The sequence below is a fragment of the Zootermopsis nevadensis genome, unplaced genomic scaffold, assembly GCF_977971745.1.
Source record: "Zootermopsis nevadensis isolate Lab colony 2312 unplaced genomic scaffold, Znev_1.0 Znev_ptg000017l, whole genome shotgun sequence".
In the NCBI taxonomy this organism is placed as follows: Eukaryota; Metazoa; Arthropoda; class Insecta; order Blattodea; family Termopsidae; genus Zootermopsis; species Zootermopsis nevadensis.
In genome coordinates, this window is record NW_028259149.1 from 16,021,422 (window position 1) to 16,041,750 (window position 20,329).

General features: G+C 37.6%; 1 protein-coding gene across 2 annotated transcripts in view; it reads left to right on the forward strand.

Moving 5' to 3' along the window:
* LOC110831455 (T-box transcription factor TBX10) overlaps positions 1-18,626 on the forward strand; it is a 304,038-nt gene extending 285,412 nt beyond the window's left edge. For both annotated transcript variants that reach the window (XM_022067469.2, XM_022067467.2), the window contains exon 6: positions 14,372-18,626. In XM_022067469.2, coding sequence (XP_021923161.1) covers positions 14,372-15,002 — 631 coding nt within the window. In that variant the 3' untranslated portion in view covers positions 15,003-18,626. The remainder of the gene's footprint in view (positions 1-14,371) is intronic.
* Positions 18,627-20,329: the final 1,703 nt, after the last annotated feature.

The following is a 20,329-nucleotide window of genomic DNA, read 5'->3' on the forward strand; positions in this document are numbered from 1 at the left end:
TATTAACACTAAAGCACGTTTTAAATGTAACAAAACATATTTGCTAAGACATTAGGAAGAATGTCAAACAGATCGGCCTAGATTAAAGGAGTGCATGAAGATATAATTATTATTTAGTACATAACAGTAAAAAGGAAACATTAATCATTTGCATTTCGTCCTGACACTAATGTGATGTAATTAAAGAAGCTATTCTATGGTTTAGTTCATAACGTGACCGAAACCTAGCACGCCCTCTTTCTTAAATTCTGTTTGCGCTAATTGAAAAGCCTCTTCATGTAGGTCTAATGTCCGAAAACGAATCTCTATTTGCAGTATTAGGTCCTGATACTGATTGTAATATTTGTTCCGGTTTATTAAATCGTTTCTGCATTCTTATGTTTCACAATATTAGCTGGTACCATGGACACATTACCCCAGCGCGCGGTGACCAAATGGTATGCTTCGACACAGTTCATTCTCAAATAAAGGACGCTCTTTAAACTTGATAACGCTTCGTATATGAGACATGAGTTGAAAATAACGTTACCCGGGACAACTAATAGACTGTATGTAACAAATTAACTAACTTATTTATATGAAATTTGGGGGTTTTAACACAGAAAATATAATAATTTTGTTATTCTGTCATCGTTTAGTCTCACTGACGAGTCGACACGACGCCGAAACGACGCCGAAACCTAGAACAACATCTTCAGCTCACTGATTGACCGAACAACAAACCCACTGAGCTATTAAATAGCATACAAATTGACTAAGGAATTATATTTTTGAGTGTATGTGTTGTAATATTTATTACAACAGCACTTTAACATATACAGTATTTATTTCTGATACAAGCATGTCTAATAACTCTCTCCGTGATCCAGATTAATCCACACAGCAATCTCACTATTACTTATGGATCCACTTTAATCATATTCTCCCATCAGAGTTTATACTTTCCAAGTGGTTTCAGGATTTTCAACGAATATTCTGTTTAATCTTTTATCCTATTCAGTGCATGCTAGATGCCCCACCCATATTATATTGCTAATTTAATCACTATGATGAACTAATAATGAGTTACTAGGCAAAGTGTAAAAATGATGATGTTTCTCGTTCTTAGTCCAGACATTTGTCTCAGCATCTCGTTTACAAAAATCCTCAATCTACGTCTCTTCTGCTGATGTAAGGTACACAAGTTTCGTCGATAAAACACATCAGGAATAATTCATTTTGTTTCTTGTCTTTTATAAGTATCGAATTGTGTAGCCTCTTCAGGTTATTTTTCATACCAACTTATTAATTTATTCTTTAGTTGGCGTAACAAAGTTAGGGTCTATATGTAATAACTTAGCCCGCAGATAATGAGTCCCCTTGAAGCACCACATTTTTCATCCAATGTTGGTCACTGGTCGCGTAATTCGCATGTCGTAACCTGGTGTATCAGTGAGAAAGATAGAATATATATATCGAGAGGGAGAGAGTGGTTTGGTTCGGGTCTGTATTTTTTTTGGGGGGGGGGGTGCGCTCCTCAGCAATTATCTCACCTGTGCCTTGTGGCCAGTGCCTCAGCCTGCCTGCCTTTCTATCTTTTTTATACGAAAAGGAAAAGGTGCTGTTACAAATATTGTAAGATTATAGGGTAGACCTGATGATGGGTCAGCTGGTCAACAGTCCTTTTTACTGTATAGTCTTCATCAATAAAAATTGCTATAAAACTTGTATAATGTTAGGTACTTTCAGCGTCGATTAGATCTGTACTACAGGTGTTTTTTAGTGACACGAATATAAATGGTCCGAAACATCTCTTAGTACGCGGTTCTCACGGTAGAATGTGCGTGTGAGCCATTTCCGGAGTTTCAAGTCCTCAAGGTTAGTCCAGGTTTTCGTTGTTTCATATTCGACTGCACATAATGTCCGAGGAGTCACGCTTTATGGGAAGTATTGAGAACTACTGTATACAAAGTGAGATTTCATGTTCTCACAGCGACGATTATGAATATGGCTGTCATATTGATTGTTTCGCCGTGTAGATTGATAGAAGGTTACCGACGTCTAGAGGCAGAAGGTACTTCTGAAACGTCGGCAACAACCCAGAAGACAACCATATTCATATTTCTTATCTCATTTGCCGGGGATATAGAAGAGATAAGAGGACAAGTGGGAAGAAAACCAAGGTCTCCGGTGTCAATCCACAGGATTTCTTTACCTGGAGTTTAGTCAAGAAAAGTTATCTTTATGAATGAGTTACGAATGCCCTCCTGCTCAGAACAGGCTTGCAGACATGCGCTGTGACATCCAGACATGCTATGTAATCACAGATTTCATGTAGAACGTAGGTCCCCTTGTACTTGTATCTGATGCGAGAATGTTTGGTTAAATGTTGGATGTAACGTGTTACAGTGGGTTACACTACCGCAATGACAAACACGCCTAACATAGACCTATCACCTGTAAGTATATTGTTCCTTGCCTTACCTTTAACATTTATCTTCTATTAAACCGACTAAGCCGTAGAGACAGGCTTAGCTACTCTGACTTTATTGATGGGTAAAGATCATACCAGCGTGAACCCATGTATACTTTCGCGCCAACAATTTCTAATCAACAGACGTAATTTTTATAAAGCTCTTAATATACAGCAGTTTTAATTCACTGCTCTTAATATCACTAACATGGAGACCGTGAAAACGTCTTGATTGAAAGCTCCACTAATGCTGCTGAATATAGAGCCCTGAAATGTTTTGTGGTAATGGACCTGGGTCTACGAATAATATGGTAATATTGTGATAATAAAATTAATATGTTAAAAATACGATTATGACAAAAGTATGAACATTTGAAGACAGCCATTACTTAGGAAATTTATCGTAGGCCTAAACTAAATCTGTGGAAATTACGTACAAAAATAGTTGGCTAAATTTTGTAACTAATTAAGTTCTTCATTGTTTGCTATCCTGAGTCTAAATCCAGTCCTTAGCCTCATTATGTTTCCGTATGATACGTTAGGATATATGTGTCCCATTTATCCATAGGTTTCACTTAAATAATTTTGTAATTATTAATTAATAATACCTATTTGCTTCCTTTATCATATTGACATTAAAATGTAATAGGTTCTTGCAAGAAGTTTTCTAAGATATGTTTTAACTTTTCTTTCTATCTGTATCTTCTATTTGACACCAAATTTCAAAGTCTGATACACGTAAAATCAACTGGTAAAGCTTATATTTTTTTACATAAGCTTTGATGTTTAGGCCTAGAGTATGTTACAAAGTTTGTAGATAACAATTATCATAATATATCTAGTGAGAATCAAGCGACTCAGAAGATAGAATAAGAATAGTATTAACTCTTATGTAGTTACATTTTACAGACTTAAAGTGACTGCTATCACCTTACATTTAACGTATCTAAACTATGTTTTAAAAAAAATTAATATGAATGAATTTAATTGGACACAGAACAGCCGAATAGCCTAATCAGTGAATACTATGACGATAATCTTTTAATCCTTAAACCTATCAAAAACAGACGAAAAGATGAAAGAGATAAATTTTGGAAACTATTTATTAGTAAAGTGGAATTTCTATATGAGAGCACAATTAGAAAAAAAAATATTTGGATCAGAGCAGGAAGTTTTATACGATACTTCATAAAATATAACGGACCTCTCAGACTGATTCAGGAAGGGCATGTAACCGCTGTGTACGCCCTCATTCATTTCTATATAACGACAGTGTTTGGTGTAGCAAATTGTTTTCCGTGTGACGTAGGCTCTACATTTTGTGGTCGGATAAAGAACTTAACGCATTGCACGCAACCAAACCCGACTTGTCCTAATAAAGATTTCTACGTCAACCAGAGATATAGTAATTTGTATGCTTACCCATATTATCACAACGTTTGTAAAATAACGTCAGATCCTTATACAAACCACCATTGATCCATCATTATATGACATTGATTCATTCATTCATTGAGTTTTCTGTACAGAAGACTGTGTCCACATTACATGACACATTTTGAAAGTGTTGTTCTCTTGTATTTTAATTAATCGAAACATTTAATCGTTTTTAAAAATCATATTTTAATTAATAAATTATCATAATAATTTAGCTGAAAAATTATTTGGCTTTAAATGGGAAGGTGGATACTAATGCTGAATTGGGAAGGAAGCTGTTCTGCCCTAATATTTGCTTGGGGGAGAAAGAATTCCGTGTTAAACCCCAGTAGTGACTGTTGGTAACGCTGTTGAGATGAGAACTCGGTTCCTCTCGTGCGTTACAGATACTTCGCCCTGCTAAAGCTATGTATTCTGGATAAACGAGTCTCTTTGCCCTCTAGCACGAGCGAAGAATACTATGGGCATGTCCATGTGTGTCTGATCTTGGAATCTCAGCGTTCTCCAAAGGGTACTGCACCTTTTCAATCACTCCGAAATATATCGTGGTTTTCCTCGATTCCTCCAGTCGAATTCTCTAAGTCACTTAGACAAGTCATGTTCTCTCGCCCAAATTTTCCGGTATTCATTAGTCACAACATAAATATGTTTCTCATGAACTCTTTCTTAGGAACCACTGTGGTAGTCGGACCCTGCTGCTATTAGAGAGGTAGAAATAAATTGCCACCGCCTTCTCCATACGATCGTTTTAATGAATGATCACAGGAGGCCGTGACTTGTTTTTAATTTCTTCGAGCGGTGTTGGACGCAGTCTGTCTCCTCGGTTACCTTGACTCTGACAGCATCGCCACTTATTTGTAAAGAACCTTCCCTAAATGGACTTTCAGGAAATGGGTCTAATTAGTAATGGATACCCACCAGAGTTTCTAATGCTAAAGCAAAGAAGTTATTTTGACGGAAATTAATTTTATCACATCCCACATAAAAATTACGCTTACCTAAAACAGGTAAGACCTATATCCCGACGTACGGAGCTGTCATGTTCCTGGACCACGCAGCGCAATATGGAAATGCCTAAATCAATGAACTTACAGATTTAATCCTTGACGTGTTATTGTGAACCGTTTGTGTCCCACCTATAAATCTACTCTCCGTCGAAGCCCACAAGACCACAATTCATACGTTCTTCACCAATGCCCATGTTTTACTGTCTGCACGTTTACGTTTTAGCGATTGAAATTACTTTGTAACTTTTTAGCCTTAATCTTTAAAATCAAAACGACCATGTAGTCTGGTCGAAGTTTCCGACGTTTCAGAGCTCCTTGCTGCCTCCATCATCAGCTCTGAAACTTCGTTAAACTTCGACTGGACTACAAGGTGCAACAACCCTGAAGACAGTCATCTTCAAATGGTGTCAGATCTGAATATGAATTCAAATATTCAAAGTTAACAAAAACAAATTAGAAGATTTTAGACGACAGAAATTTGTCTTGTCGCTGTGGCCACACAGAATGTAGCATATTTAATGATTGATGAATCATATGAAACTTAATGATACTTTTAAGAAAGAAATATCAGATGCCAATACAATAATAAAACTATCAAAATAAAATACTCTAATATCATAAAGAAATGCCTGCACATCCGGATCTTATCGAACATGAAAAAAATTCCACGGGCGTCTGACAGAAAGATGGAAAACGTGGAATCAGTTCTAATCCTTGCATGTGAGCCACAGTGGCATAGAGAGGATGGAATGACTGTGGATGGTACTGATCAGTGGCGATTACGAATTCATAGGTGTCAATGACATCAACAAACAGATACATATAGACGGTAATTTGTTAAAATTATTTACCAATATTTTTAGCCGAATTCATTTCATGACAATACTGTTTTGTGTGTGTCTCAGATTTATTCTAAAATTGTAGGTTTAGTTTCTTTTTTATGGTATATATTATTAAAATTATAATGACCCCGAAACACGGTGCCTATTTGTCGGTGTCTTTTGATGTGAAGCAATCAAGAGCAGATTAGTTTCAGCAGAGATTATGAAGTAGCTTGAAGCTTGTGTCCATAAATAAAACTATCTAGGAAGGTGGGTGTTTAAAAGAGCTATAAATAAGTGTACACGCCTTGAATAGACGGTAGACCTATATCAGTTCATATTTAACAGTTTATCAATATAATAGCCGATAATAAAAATGGAATATTTCAGACTGTATAAATTTAAGCTACCTACCTGTTATTAGGAGAAGATTAATTCAAATTCAGCCCAAACTTAGGTATAGTTCACACGAACCTGCCAGTACAATTTAAGTTCAGTTGAAAGAATATTGGAGATAATTGAAGGGTAAGGTGTGATGTTGGCGAGAGAGAGTAAGGGTGTGCCATGAGTGGTGGAGTGAGAGGAGTTATTAGCAGTGGGTAAAGGTTGACAAGGAGAAATGAGCTAGAGGAAATGACGTCACTGCTTTGAGGCTGCAGGTATCAAGTTGTCGGTCTCCGGCGCTAATGACAGGACTGTGCCACAAACTGCCGCTCATAGGCCATCAACAACCAGAAAGAAAGAAAGAAAATGAATACCATACTGGTAGCAGTGAATTCCAAAGAACATGGATGTTGAGACGTGGTCACATCCGCTTCAACAACAAATCAAGTTATTATTTTGAAACAGCAACTTGCTCTTAACCTGTCAGCACTCGCAGAAAAATAGCAGCAATGTTGGATTGGAAACTATGGAGTAATATTACCTTGAAGATGGCTGTCTTCTGGGTAGTTGCGCCGTGTTGTGTGGTAGAAGTTTACCGACGTTTCGGAGGGCCAGGCTTGCGGTCATCAGGGCGATCGTCGGTAAACTTCTACCACACAACACGACGTAACAACCCAGAAGACAGCCATCTTCAGACTCACCGCTGGTTTAACCTCAAATCCTACTTAATATTACTTTGCATTCTAAATTTAGTCGGATACTAGTACAGAAATTGGAAATGTTGATCAAGGCTGAAATCGTAATCGGATGTTATTAGCAGACAGGTTGTAAATACCAACTGAGCAATGTAAGTGCTAATGGCTGTTCACCTGATGACAGCAGAATTTGACAATTTAAGTCGGACATGAAACATCTTGGTATTTTTTCTCTTGTTTAATTTTGTTTTGCATACCTCTGTTAGCAAATATAATCCTAATTAAAATACTAATCTCAGTGTCCGTGCGGTTTACGGCGACAGTCTGGGCCCGCGTGGTCACTCCGGATAAGAGTATAGTTTATTTTTTTGATATTTGAGAGGGAGGAAGAAATCCCGGTTGATAAAACCAGCGAAACGAGTGGAACAAATGAATAATAACAGTAATAAAACGTGGGGCGAAAGGCAAAGAGTGAAAGCATTGGACACAAAGACACTGGAAAGAGTATTTGTAAGAGATACATAAAGAAGGTAAATTTAATGAAAAAGAAGTTAGACGCTGTCCGAATTTTTTTTTTTTTGAAAATCTGGATAAATAGACTGACTTGATACTATGTTGTCAGTTCTAGATAATTGTATAATTTACATTAGTTCGTACATTATCAGTACCCGTCTTTAGAATTATAATTTCAGTCCTTTAATAGGAAATTTGTTAAGGCATGAGACACTTACAACAGACATAATAAATACCGTATTTTCACATGAATATAATAAGAAGTAATTCAGAATAGAACAGAGGTCAAAACTACTAATTTTGACGAAATAAAATCCTATCTATTGTATTCTTCTTTTCCACCGTTGAGATGAAAACTAAGTGGCCTCCATTGCATGTCTAAGTTGTTATTATTTATCATTATTACAAAATTGTGGCTCACGCAATGATGAGTGTGTAACACCCTAACACCTCTACAACATTACCTCGGGCTCAGACGTACTAAATTACTAGACAAAATAACACATGTTATTGCACGTGATAATACACCAAGGATTCTTTTCAGTTTTTATTTTTATTATTTCTGTCTATCATCTTTCTTTTCCCATTATTCCATCTAATTGATTGTTGTCCTTGTATTGTGAATGAACTTGTGCAATGACACCGCGGCGTCTATAAAGGATTTTATTCAGGACAGCAAGAATTTCGGTTGTACTACTCTGTACAAAACAGTTGATTTTAGAAAGTATCCTGTACACTTGAAATGCTAATCCACGTGTTTTTCTCTCTCTTTTTCTCCCTATGCATCTCGAATACACCCTCGACAAGACGTCGTGGTCAGTCGGCTTAAACTCCCACTTCATATTCAATAAACTTCGGGTTCCAATCTTTGCCGATTATCTGCCATCTTCCATTCAAATGCAGAGACAGTAAGACGTCCTTAAATATATCAAGATCTCTTTCTTCCAAGTTCTACCAATTATTGATGCATAAATAACCTAATTTGATGCTGTACAACGTACTGGGGATACTGGGAATTACCCGTTCTTCAAGTGCCTGAGCACTGCGGGTCCCAACTTTTCGTTGTCTTTGATCTAAAGACATTCGGTAGGACTCCTTGGATGAGGGATCGGCCCTTCTCAAGGCCTCTACCTGTACACAGGACAGCACGACACAGAAACACGCTGACAAACATCCGAGGCTTAAGTCGGATTCGAACCCACGGTCCCAGCGACCAAGTGGCACAAGGCCCACGCCTCAGACCGCGCAGACAACGTAAGAATATATATATATTTCCGGTTTAACAATGTTTATACATTTTCCGGTACCCAAGGTTACATTTAATCCCCTGGGTTTTTTAACATTGTTTTTCCCCCATTGCATCAACCTCCAACCTGGAGGACCGGGTAATTTTTTTTTTCAAGGTTTCCTTCCTTTAGCCTTTGATAATCCAATATCTCACTGCAAGGCAGTAGTCGCTACTTTTGGCCTGCCCCTGGTATATTATTTCCTCGGTACTCACCTTATCTGGTGAGCCTTTCCCTATCTGCCACCTGGGGAGGCGCCCGATGGGAGAGTATCAACTTATAATAATAAAATTATAAGTTTTACGCGATTGATAGTATTATATGTTTTAGGTTGTTTATATTAATTCCACTGCATATTAAAGGTTAAAACTCTATTAACAGAAGTTTACATTTTCTATATACTAATTAAAAGTTAATAGGTCTATAAGATTACACAGAATGTTTAAGGTGATGGCAATTTGGGTTTATGTTTACAGTTCTATCTTGCAAATATTTAGTGTCAATTAGTGTACAAAAATATACCAGATTTTTAGAATCCTGAAAGTGGTTTGTTCTCTTCACACTTTTGTTATATTTGCTATTAAATGATTTAAGGTTTAGCTGCCTTGGCTATAGGATTTTGCATTATTTCTTTGGGCAAACTGTTGCCTAATCTTTCAAGATTGTTAAGCCTAACATTTTCAGTCGATAACAATTCGTTATATAAATCAATAAAATATGAAAATGTGAAAATAATTTTCAAAAAAAGTAAGAAAAACACTCAATGGATACGTGTACATACATAGACCTACAGTCTTGTACTTTAGATTATAAAAGAAAAAAATAGAACGAAAGAGATGAAGGCCCATCTCTGCAGGCTGTGTGTAAGAATAATAAGAAGTTAATATATTTTGAATTGGTAATACTTTACACTGAGCATGGACAGATCGGTTTGAAAAAAGCTCCGGCAGATTGTTGACTGAAATAAGCAGTAATACTCGGAGGCATCGCCTGTGTTTTGACTGCGGTAAGGGAAGTGTCGGGTTCGCTCATTATATCATCATCGTATCATCATGAAAACACAATCGGGCGAGATTACAGGGCGGCAGAGAGGTGTCAGACCGCCGCATTCTGACAGCCAGCAACACGAAAATTCCTTATGATTTTCATGCCTTCGGTCTTCTTTTCTCTAACCGTCGCATATTTAGTTATAAAAATAAATGTGTATATGAAATTTCACTTTAGGGAAAATACTTTCACTTCTGTAACGCATAATTATTATTTAACACTGCATGTATGAACATTTTGTATAGACGAAGATTTCTGTCTTCTGGGTTGTTGTGCTGTGTAGTCTGGTCGATGTTAACCAACGTTTCAGAGGTCATACTGCCTCCGTCATCAGGGCGATGAGTATGAAGATTTCTGTCTTCTGGGTTGTTGCGCTGTGTAGTCTGGTCGATGTCTACCAACGTTTCAGAGGTCATACTGCCTCCATCATCAGGGCGATGAGTATGAAGATTTCTGTCTTCTGGGTTGTTGTGCTGTGTAGTCTGGTCGATGTTAACCAACGTTTTAGAGGTCATACTGCCTCCGTCATCAGGGCGATGAGTATGAAGATTTCTGTCTTCTGGGTTGTTGTGCTGTGTAGTCTGGTCGATGTTAACCAACGTTTTAGAGGTCATACTGCCTCCGTCATCAGGGCGATGAGTATGAAGATTTCTGTCTTCTGGGTTGTTGCGCTGTGTAGTCTGGTCGATGTCTACCAACGTTTCAGAGGTCATACTGCCTCCATCATCAGGGCGATGAGTATGAAGATTTCTGTCTTCTGGGTTGTTGTGCTGTGTAGTCTGGTCGATGTTAACCAACGTTTCAGAGGTCATACTGCCTCCGTCATCAGGGCGATGAGTATGAAGATTTCTGTCTTCTGGGTTGTTGCGCTGTGTAGTCTGGTCGATGTCTACCAACGTTTCAGAGGTCATACTGCCTCCATCATCAGGGCGATGAGTATGAAGATTTCTGTCTTCTGGGTTGTTGTGCTGTGTAGTCTGGTCGATGTTAACCAACGTTTTAGAGGTCATACTGCCTCCATCATCAGGGCGATGAGTATGAAGATTCCTGTCTTCTGGGTTGTTGTGCTGTGTAGTCTGGTCGATGTTTACCAACGTTTCAGAGGTCATACTGCCTCCATCATCAGGGCGGTGAGTATGAAGATTTCTGTCTTCTGGGTTGTTGCGCTGTGTAGTCTGGTCGATGTTTACCAACGTTTCAGAGGTCATCCTGCCTCCATCATCAGGGCGGTGAGTATGAAGATTTCTGTCTTCTGGGTTGTTGCGCTGTGTAGTCTGGTCGATGTTTACCAACGTTTCAGAGGTCATACTGCCTCCATCATCAGGGCGGTGAGTATGAAGATTTCTGTCTTCTGGGTTGTTGCGCTGTGTAGTCTGGTCGATGTTTACTAACGTTTTAGAGGTCATACTGCCTCCATCATCAGGGCGATGAGTATGACGATTCCTGTCTTCTGGGTTGTTGCGCTGTGTAGTCTGGTCGATGTTTACCAACGTTTCAGAGGTCATACTGCCTCCATCATCAGGGCGGTGAGTATGAAGATTTCTGTCTTCTGGGTTGTTGCGCTGTGTAGTCTGGTCGATGTTTACCAACGTTTTAGAGGTCATACTGCCTCCATCATCAGGGCGATGAGTATGAAGATTCCTGTCTTCTGGGTTGTTGCGCTGTGTAGTCTGGTCGATGTTTACCAACGTTTCAGAGGTCATACTGCCTCCATCATCAGGGCGGTGAGTATGAAGATTTCTGTCTTCTGGGTTGTTGCGCTGTGTAGTCTGGTCGATGTTTACCAACGTTTCAGAGGTCATCCTGCCTCCATCATCAGGGCGATGAGTATGAAGATTTCTGTCTTCTGGGTTGTTGTGCTGTGTAGTCTGGTCGATGTTTACCAACGTTTCAGAGGTCATCCTGCCTCCATCATCAGGGCGGTGAGTCTGAAGATTTCTGTCTTCTGGGTTGTTGCGCTGTGTAGTCTGGTCGATGTTTACCAACGTTTCAGAGGTCATCCTGCCTCCATCATCAGGGCGGTGAGTCTGAAGATTTCTGTCTTCTGGGTTGTTACGCCGTGTAGTATGGTAGTATGTTTACCAACGTTTCGGAGGTCGTACTGCCTCCGTCATCAGGGCGATGAATTAAAATCTTACAGTTTATATACACTTCTTCTCTTTACTTTTCGCATCTACCAAAATTCCGGTGCTGAATTTGAGTGTATAGCATGCGACATATTTGGTAGTTGTGATTGGCTTCATAAGTAGAATGGCTTAGAGACATGTAAACTTTTACTGCCCACCCCCACACACAAACATACTTTAACTTTCGTGTACCAGATAAACAATTGTCGCATAATTTTATTGAATCGTCATTCTGGTTCTGTGTCTCCGGTAAATGAACACGTAGGTTCAGGGAGAGATGCTTACTCTACAGAGTACATCTTTCTGAAGACCCAGTCTGAAGCGTGAGTGTACTTTCCTCCCGGAAAGCTTAATGTGTGTCGCGAATTTCAGCCTCTCTGAGCAGACGAATCGTGAGGGGGATTTTGTGGTGGTAGTCGTTTGTTATGCAAGGCACTGCCTGTTGAACAAAGCCCTCGCCCTTCCAGTGTGGACGACTGTAATGCTCTTTCTCCAGTAGCAGCTTCTACCTTCTTCCATGTATCCCTGTTTCCATCCTTTGCTTCTCTTGTATTCTCATGGTCCAGCTTGTAGCGTTGTATATAAAAACAAGAGATTTGGATTTCTTTGATTGAAGGATTATACGTACGGTGGCGGAGTGTTGAACTAGATGCGTGCTGCTCATACAGAAAGGGTTGTAGGGATTCTGTTTCTTTCTGGGGAATCGTATGCAAATGAAATAAATACTAACATTCATAACACGAACCTACAGAACTGTTTTAACTCATCCTTTCTTTTCATTGAAACATTTACCCTGGAATATTTCAGGGACCTGCCATAATAAATGCATTTTATGTTCCAGCAAACACGAATGTTATAAATTTTTTGGGGTGAAAAAGGTCCAAAATTAGCACAATAATAATTTAATTAAAAGATTCAGCCTCGTAAATTTTATAAACTTACGGATTTAAATAAATTTTATAATCAAAAACATTAACGTCATGTGAGTAAAATATTTTGGGTAGAACTATTGTGAAAATAAGAAACAATAATTATTACATTAAGATATTAACCCAGCTACATATTACATCTTCACCATGCAAGTTATACTCAGTCGGTGTCTACTGAAGCTAATCTGTTCCAAAGGCCAGGTTTAACTAATTTTACACTTACGCTCAAGATATATTTTCGTTCCACTATATTTCCATAAGCACACGCAAATATAAATTTCTTAGAAACACATGTTCACTTTATTTATATATTGAAATACACAAAATATTTACATAAATAACTATTTAACATACTCCAAATCTAAGATTTATTAAAACTGGAACTTTTGGGGTCGCCCATCATGTAAAATTAGAGAATATTTGAGAAGTATAAAACTTCGGAAAGGCCCGAATGTTTTATTTGCCTCTTTAACTGTATTTCCTCTGGACCTACCCGACTTCTTTCTAATGGGTACCGGAATTCAAGGGATTGGAAAATGAAGCTAACAACTGACCTTCAATCTACTTCCGAAATTATTAATGTAGTTCTTTGCTACCATTTCTCCCTAAATCTTCATATAGGTTTATGGAACGTAAACTGATTGTAAAAGCCCTACACAGTGATAATTTATTCACGTGTTTGTGTCTTTAGTTAAAATTTCATCCCACTTGACTGCAAGATTTCTCCGAAGAGGTTAATAGTAATTATTTTTATAAAGATAAGGAGAGATTTTGTTAAAACTTTATATAAACTTATGGAAGTCCAAGGCTTCTAGACGTAATGAAATTATTTAGGTAAAATGTCTCTAGCAGGGTCCACGAATTAATACGTGTAGAGTTTATTGATTTATTTCTGTTCGTAGTTCCTCTTAATACAAATGTCTACTAGGCTAAATTTGTCAGATACAACTCCAAATATCTCTTAGATCACGAATTATTACCGTAGCCTAAAATTATGAAAGTGTTTCGTGCGTAAATTGTAGGCATATCGATGGTCTAGATCTATTTCTAAACTCAAAATTTCACATGCCTAGATCCAGTGTATCAATAGTTATAATCAACAAATAAGCCCATCGTGCAGAATCCTTCTAGACAAGCAAATAATTTCCCAGCATGTCAAAATTACCCCACTATTATTGAACCCGATGGTTTATGATAGTGTTGACAAGAACCCATCACTTATCCCATCCTGGGATTGATAAATATAGTCCACGCCCTACTATCCCATTTCTTTCAGATCGATTTTAATATTATTCTCCCATCAAGTTTTTTTTATTGATAGCAGTAAAGTAAATATTATAAAAGTGCTACTGTCCCTCGAGGCATTGATACGGTGTCGTAAAAATGTCAGATATTCCGTACTTCAAACGTCATTAGATCTGTCATGCGCACAGACACACAAATGTGATGACAGCACAAACCTGTATTTAATTGTAGGCTACACTGCAAAAGTAGATTAAAGGTCATACTAATGCAAGTAAGGAGAGCAGTAGAAGTCAAACCGTTATTACGAAGTCTCACACAAAAGCCCTGGTAGGTTTCAGTGATAAAGAAGCCGTCAGGTACTGCAGGTTTAAAACCTCAGGAGCATAATTGCTTAGCCACACTCACATCAGCATGCTCGTATTTGCGCAGGGACCCGATGGACGCCATGTTTATGGAGCAACACTTCCTGCGGTCTCCGCTGCGACTCTACTCCGAGTTGGACGCGGAGAACAACAACAGCCTCTTCTCCGCCGCCATGATGGAGAAGGCACGAGCCCACCTACAGATGTGGGGTCGAACGGGAGGACCGTCCTACTCGCCCGCCGAACTGCACACCCTTCTGATGAACGGCGCTGGTCCACCCGTGGGGCCACCGCAGATGTATGCTTTGAGTAGTCCTAGTCGCGGTGGGCCACCCCCGTGCCAACTCCCCATGCCTCTTCCTGCTCACCTGTGGACAAGCGGCGGTGGAGGACAGACGTCATCGCCGTGGTCTTCGCCAGCATCGATGCACGCCAGTTTGCCACCGGGACTTCTCGGACCGCCTCCCCCTCCCCCTCCCAACGCTCACTCGCACCCTCAGTTGACACCGCCGCCGACAGCGACCTCTTCTTCTAGTTCCTCTGGGTCACCGTCTCCATCCTCGTCGTCGTCACCCGCGGAGCTCCGGCTACCGAGGCCGATCTTCCCAGGGATGAGCGGGCTGCAACAGCGATACAGTCCGTACCACCTAGTCTCCAAGCAACTGTCGCCCCCTGCGGCTGCAGAAACCAGGAACTGAACTCCCCCAGTGCTGAGGTGTGTTCTGATGTCCCAGTCACAAGTATGATTTTCAGATATGACGAACACATTTTAATGTGTTTCGTCTTCCCAAGTAAAGGAATGGCCCGATGGATATTCTGATTTGTAAGAAGTACAAATAGAGAGATGAAACATTTGTTACATCGTAAAATGGTTACACAGTTCTCGGACCTTGCTGTTTCATCAGCGGAATTCTGTAGATTATAGTTCGATGCCTATCACGTCGCCTTCTTGGAGAGTAGAGATCTCTGTCGTGCAAGAATTTTTAAAGTAACAATGTTTTTCCATCTCACATTAAAATGGAACAATTTATTACGTTGATAGCCTACCAGTATTGAGACTGAGGAAAACAGTGGTCTGTAGCATGTAGTGTGTACCAGAAAATGATCTGGTATGAAATTAATCTTCCTGTAGCTAGTGCGCATTTTAATTACATTTGAATGGCCAAAGAGACTGATAATTTAAGCAACAGATTTAAAGTGATGACATTCGTTTTGAGCATGCGCAGTGTTAGTCCGTATCAGGAGTCTAGCGTCCGGGACCTATCTCTGTCTCACCAGGGTACATTACAGATCCTCGACTATTCCATGACGGAGCAGACAGAGACGAATTTACGTGGCTGAATATTCTATCACTTTTAGTCGCCGTGAAAGATTCGAGTCTAATATAGGTTCTAAAAATCTAAAGTTCCAAGTAAAATCAATTGCGCAAACTGAATATTAAACCAAAGATATGAATGTACATTACATACTGCTGGCTGATGTAGATGTTTGTATGCGTAGTCAGATGTGTACCTTTTGTAGATGGTACCCAAGGATGGATCTGTTTAGAAGGTAAATATTTATTCTAAGATCTTTTAGTAAAATGAACTCAATAAAGATGAGTTATGATAACTTCACATTTTTACACCATTTTCTCCTTCCTTTTTTCGACAATTAAAAAATCAGAACTTGAAATCAAAACGTTGATAATATGAACGTATATGGATTGAAATTGAAATTGATAACCCTACAACAACATTAAAGTCTATTGGCCACCAATGATACTGACGTTACAGATATCCAGATTTTAACCTACAATGTAACTCATGCATATTTATACGAAAAGAATATGTTAAAATGTAAACTTTCCTTCTTAAATCTGAGGGTCTGCACTACAGAAGAAATTAACACCAGATATTTACATGGAACGTAAAATTGTATATTCTATGGTAAATATGCTTTATTCTTATTTAATATTATCTGTTAATACATTATACTTACAGACTTTTGGGTCAAATGTAAATTTATTTATAACAGTTGTACGTCAGTTATGATAATGATGGGAAATTGTACATTGAATTTTTCTCGGGCTACCAGAAATGCCAGGTGGTTTAATTGAGAAATAGTGTTTTCTCCATTATACCACCCGACACGGCTAGTAGCACGAGAATAATTTATTATACTTAATCGCCGCGAAAACTTCAGATCATAAATGAGAAACTGGTTTCAATCTTACAAAAATATATCTGCGTATTGTTTAAACACATTAGTTATATTGTGGCAAATATGGACAAAACAGTAATAGTCTCCAATTTACGCTGTTTATATACTGCAGTATCAGGTATCTGAATTTTGAATCATTTGACATATCAAAGCATTGTTACTGTATCTTAAAAACATCTTAAAGACCTTAAAATTTACAAAGTAATTCCAAAACTATGGTTGTATAAAACGTTATTCAATTTAATTTAGCATTTTTTGTCTTTAGACACAATAATTAAGGTATTTTAAAAATTTATAATTTTATTCCACGAATAATATTGTTTTCAATTTCGTATATTTCAGAATACATAAAATACATCAGTGTTGATTTTGGATCTCTTGCTAATCTAATCTTAATTAACAGTTCTAATTATTCTTTATCACTCTGACATAAGCAAGTTACGATTAAATCTATTGCAGTTAAATTAAGCGCTAAATTATTATAACTTAATAATATGTATTTAGGTTGCTGTGTTCCACAGAAAATATTGCCTTCATTATGCATGCTTACGGTGTCCATAGTCATGTTTCGGAGACCCTAAAAATATGCCCCTAAAATATTTCGGTAAAACAGAATTAAAATTCGTAAAGTTTGAAAACATATTATTATATAATCAGTACAGAAAGTTTAATTTAATATGTATACATATATAGGCCAGACTTATAAAATCAAACCTCTAAATACTTGATTGCAAATATTTTGTAAGGGAGAAAGGGATATATTAGTGATTCAAATGAGACAAATAACGTCGTATTTTAGAACCTCACTTATTTATTGAAGTCCAACAGAATGTCGCTTTAATTTTTTACAGACTGTTTACAGAAGTTTCTGAAAATGTGCTTCGTTATTATGAATGGATACTGAATCCTATAACGCCAAGAATTAATGGTACATTGAAAAATTCCAGGTGTGTGTTGTATTGTCCCGGAAACTACAGTCAAACGCCAAAGATTTTCTCTCGTATTGACTGTTTTCCAGTAAGCTATGCTCTTCCGATTATTCCACAGAAGTGAAACTCGGCGATTGCCGTGGCCACACAACCAACCTTTTTGCCCTCTCACCTTATCTGGAGATTAAAAAAATGTCTTTACGTCGCAGATATAAAGTTTAGGAACTCTATGATTCATATGCCATATGTCGTTTTGCCAACGGTAAATCGGCGAATTGGTTCAAAATTGAAAGGGTTGGAACACATACTTAATTGAGATCATATTAGCATACGTACTTTCCATAAGACAGGAAAGTAAGCTAAAATGTCACATCATATTTTGTTTCAACAAAAATAAAGTCTGTCATAGATAAAATTATAACGTAGTTATTACCACTGTGATCCCGATACGTTTCGATAAACTTTCTAATATGTATATTTTCTAACATATTATTCTAATTCTATTGAAGTGAACTATATTTTATAGAATAACATGAAGCAGGATGGATATTTTGCATCATTCTGTAAAACATACAGAGCATTAAACGAGTCGATTATATTGTTTGAAAATTATTTGAAATTTTAAGTAGATACGCATTTATGTTTTTCGTCAGTCAGTTTTCTCATCTTCGAATTTGATTTTAATTGATATTAAAGTGACTGCCTCGTCTAAGGAATTGATTGATTGCCATCTTACTCATGAGAACATGAATTATTTTCTTAATTCTGGAATTACTGTTGTCACAAACTTGATTAAAATCAAATAGAGAGAATTATAGAAGTACAGAATTAATTTCTTCGTAACTTTTAATAATTTATAGGAGGAAAAATGTCACAAAACCAAACATGATTCTGTAAAATTTATGTGTAGGCAAATATGTATATATTTCGCATAAGAACTTGTGTATTTGTGACGTAGTTATCGTTGCAAGGGGGATCCTTCCTGCACGTGTTAACGGAGTGCCTGCAAGTGTGAGTGGGTCTACAGTAGCCTGTACTTTACTGTACCATGAACGCGAATGAGTGAAGTTGGTATCAATAAAGAATGATACTTTAAAGCATGATTTCATATTTTGTAAATATAAACTGTCTGTAAATATAAAATGTTGGTGATGTAATGTGTAAATAGTATATAAAATTGTGAACGATAAACCTAAGGTGTTATTATTTCATCAAACTTTTATCTAATGGCAAGTTTAACTGAGCACAACTGTCCCGCTCAGAGATCAGTACGTAGTAAAATGATGAGATTATTGCGTACTAATATTTTAAATTGAATTCGCTACAAACTAGACTTACAACCATATAATGCTACTCAACAGGATGAAAAATATATCTTGAGCAAAAACTAAAATTATGTACTTGAAAGTTCAACCTAATTCACGCCACAAGCAGAAACAGATCATTAGTACATACAGTACAGTCGGAATTGTTTCTTTGTACATTAAACGTAAAGTATCACGCCAATATGTACAGCTGCACTATGAAATTTGTCACAACAAACCTCGTAACTAAACGGAAAGTGAGTAGTCAATTGCACGCTCCGGCCAATTTATCCCAGAGGAAATATTTACTCAGTGGGGGTCTCAGACATTAAACAGTAGGCTGAATGGAATTCAGTTCTGTTAAAAACGTGATAAAATTTCCCTTTATGAAGAATTTATCACCGTAATTACAAGAGTTTTGTCATTTATACCTGATCTGGGCCATACGATGGTTAATATTTTACATGAATGCTCTGGATTTACAGATACAAACTTTTTAATTTTGAACCTAAAATTTTAATTTCTGTAAAGATATGTCAATTCCTATAGTCCGTAAAAGTTACCACGACAGTACAAAACTGTTATGACAAATCCGCATAAACGTGGGTTACTGATGATATAATATACAATTAAAAGCCTCTGTTCGCTACGAATTGTTCAGTACTGTTATAAGTGTAATAGAAGCTGGTTGGTCAGATACTGATAGTTGATTAGAGCTACACGGTTTTAGACGAGTCCAGTTAATACAAGCTAAACCGTTTTATATTATATGCGTTTTAGTTTTATTCTGCAATCTTCTCCCAGATGTCCCAAATGGCCCTTTCCTCAAGTTCTCCCAATCAAAATTTTGTATTCGTCTATGTTTCTCCTGCTGTTACATATCCCGTGATGGGCGCGTTCCTCTCGATTCTCAGGAAACTGATCTACTGTCAGCTATGCCTTTCCAGCACCTGTCAGCTGCTTCTCACCTTGAAGGAAGCTCTTCAGAGCTCGAGGAAGTAACACTGAGAGCACTTCCTTGTCACTCTAAACCATCATTATGATTTATTAAACGTTGTGTCAGGTCGGAGCTATTTTCAGATTTCTTTCCTAGAATTATACGTTCATACAACGCATTTCGTGCGAAATATACACAAGAAATGTAAATAATTTCCTCCACAGAGACTTGCTTTTCCAGATTAGGGTTTACAGTAAAAATTGTCAGTAAAATTGAATTTTTGTACACGTATTCAGATCTAAAGCTCACTAATAAAGCTCAAATCAATTTTTTTAAACAGGAAACTGGTTATTGTTCACAAATTTTGTTACCTAAGAAGATAATATATGACAAGCCTGAATCTCGAACTTTGGTTTTAATAATTAGTTGATATGAAGATTGGTAAAGTAAATAAAAAAAGTATTTTCCGGATTGAATGTATTATGTAAAGCTATTACATTTTTAATCAATAAATAAACGTTTACGTCAATACGATGATCAGAGCGGCTTTTGGAAAATATGTGTACCGGTATTTTATTTTGGAGTAATCTTGTTCAATTACTTCCCTCGGCAGAAATGTAAATTTCTGAACGGTTCTTGCGCTAAACACTGCT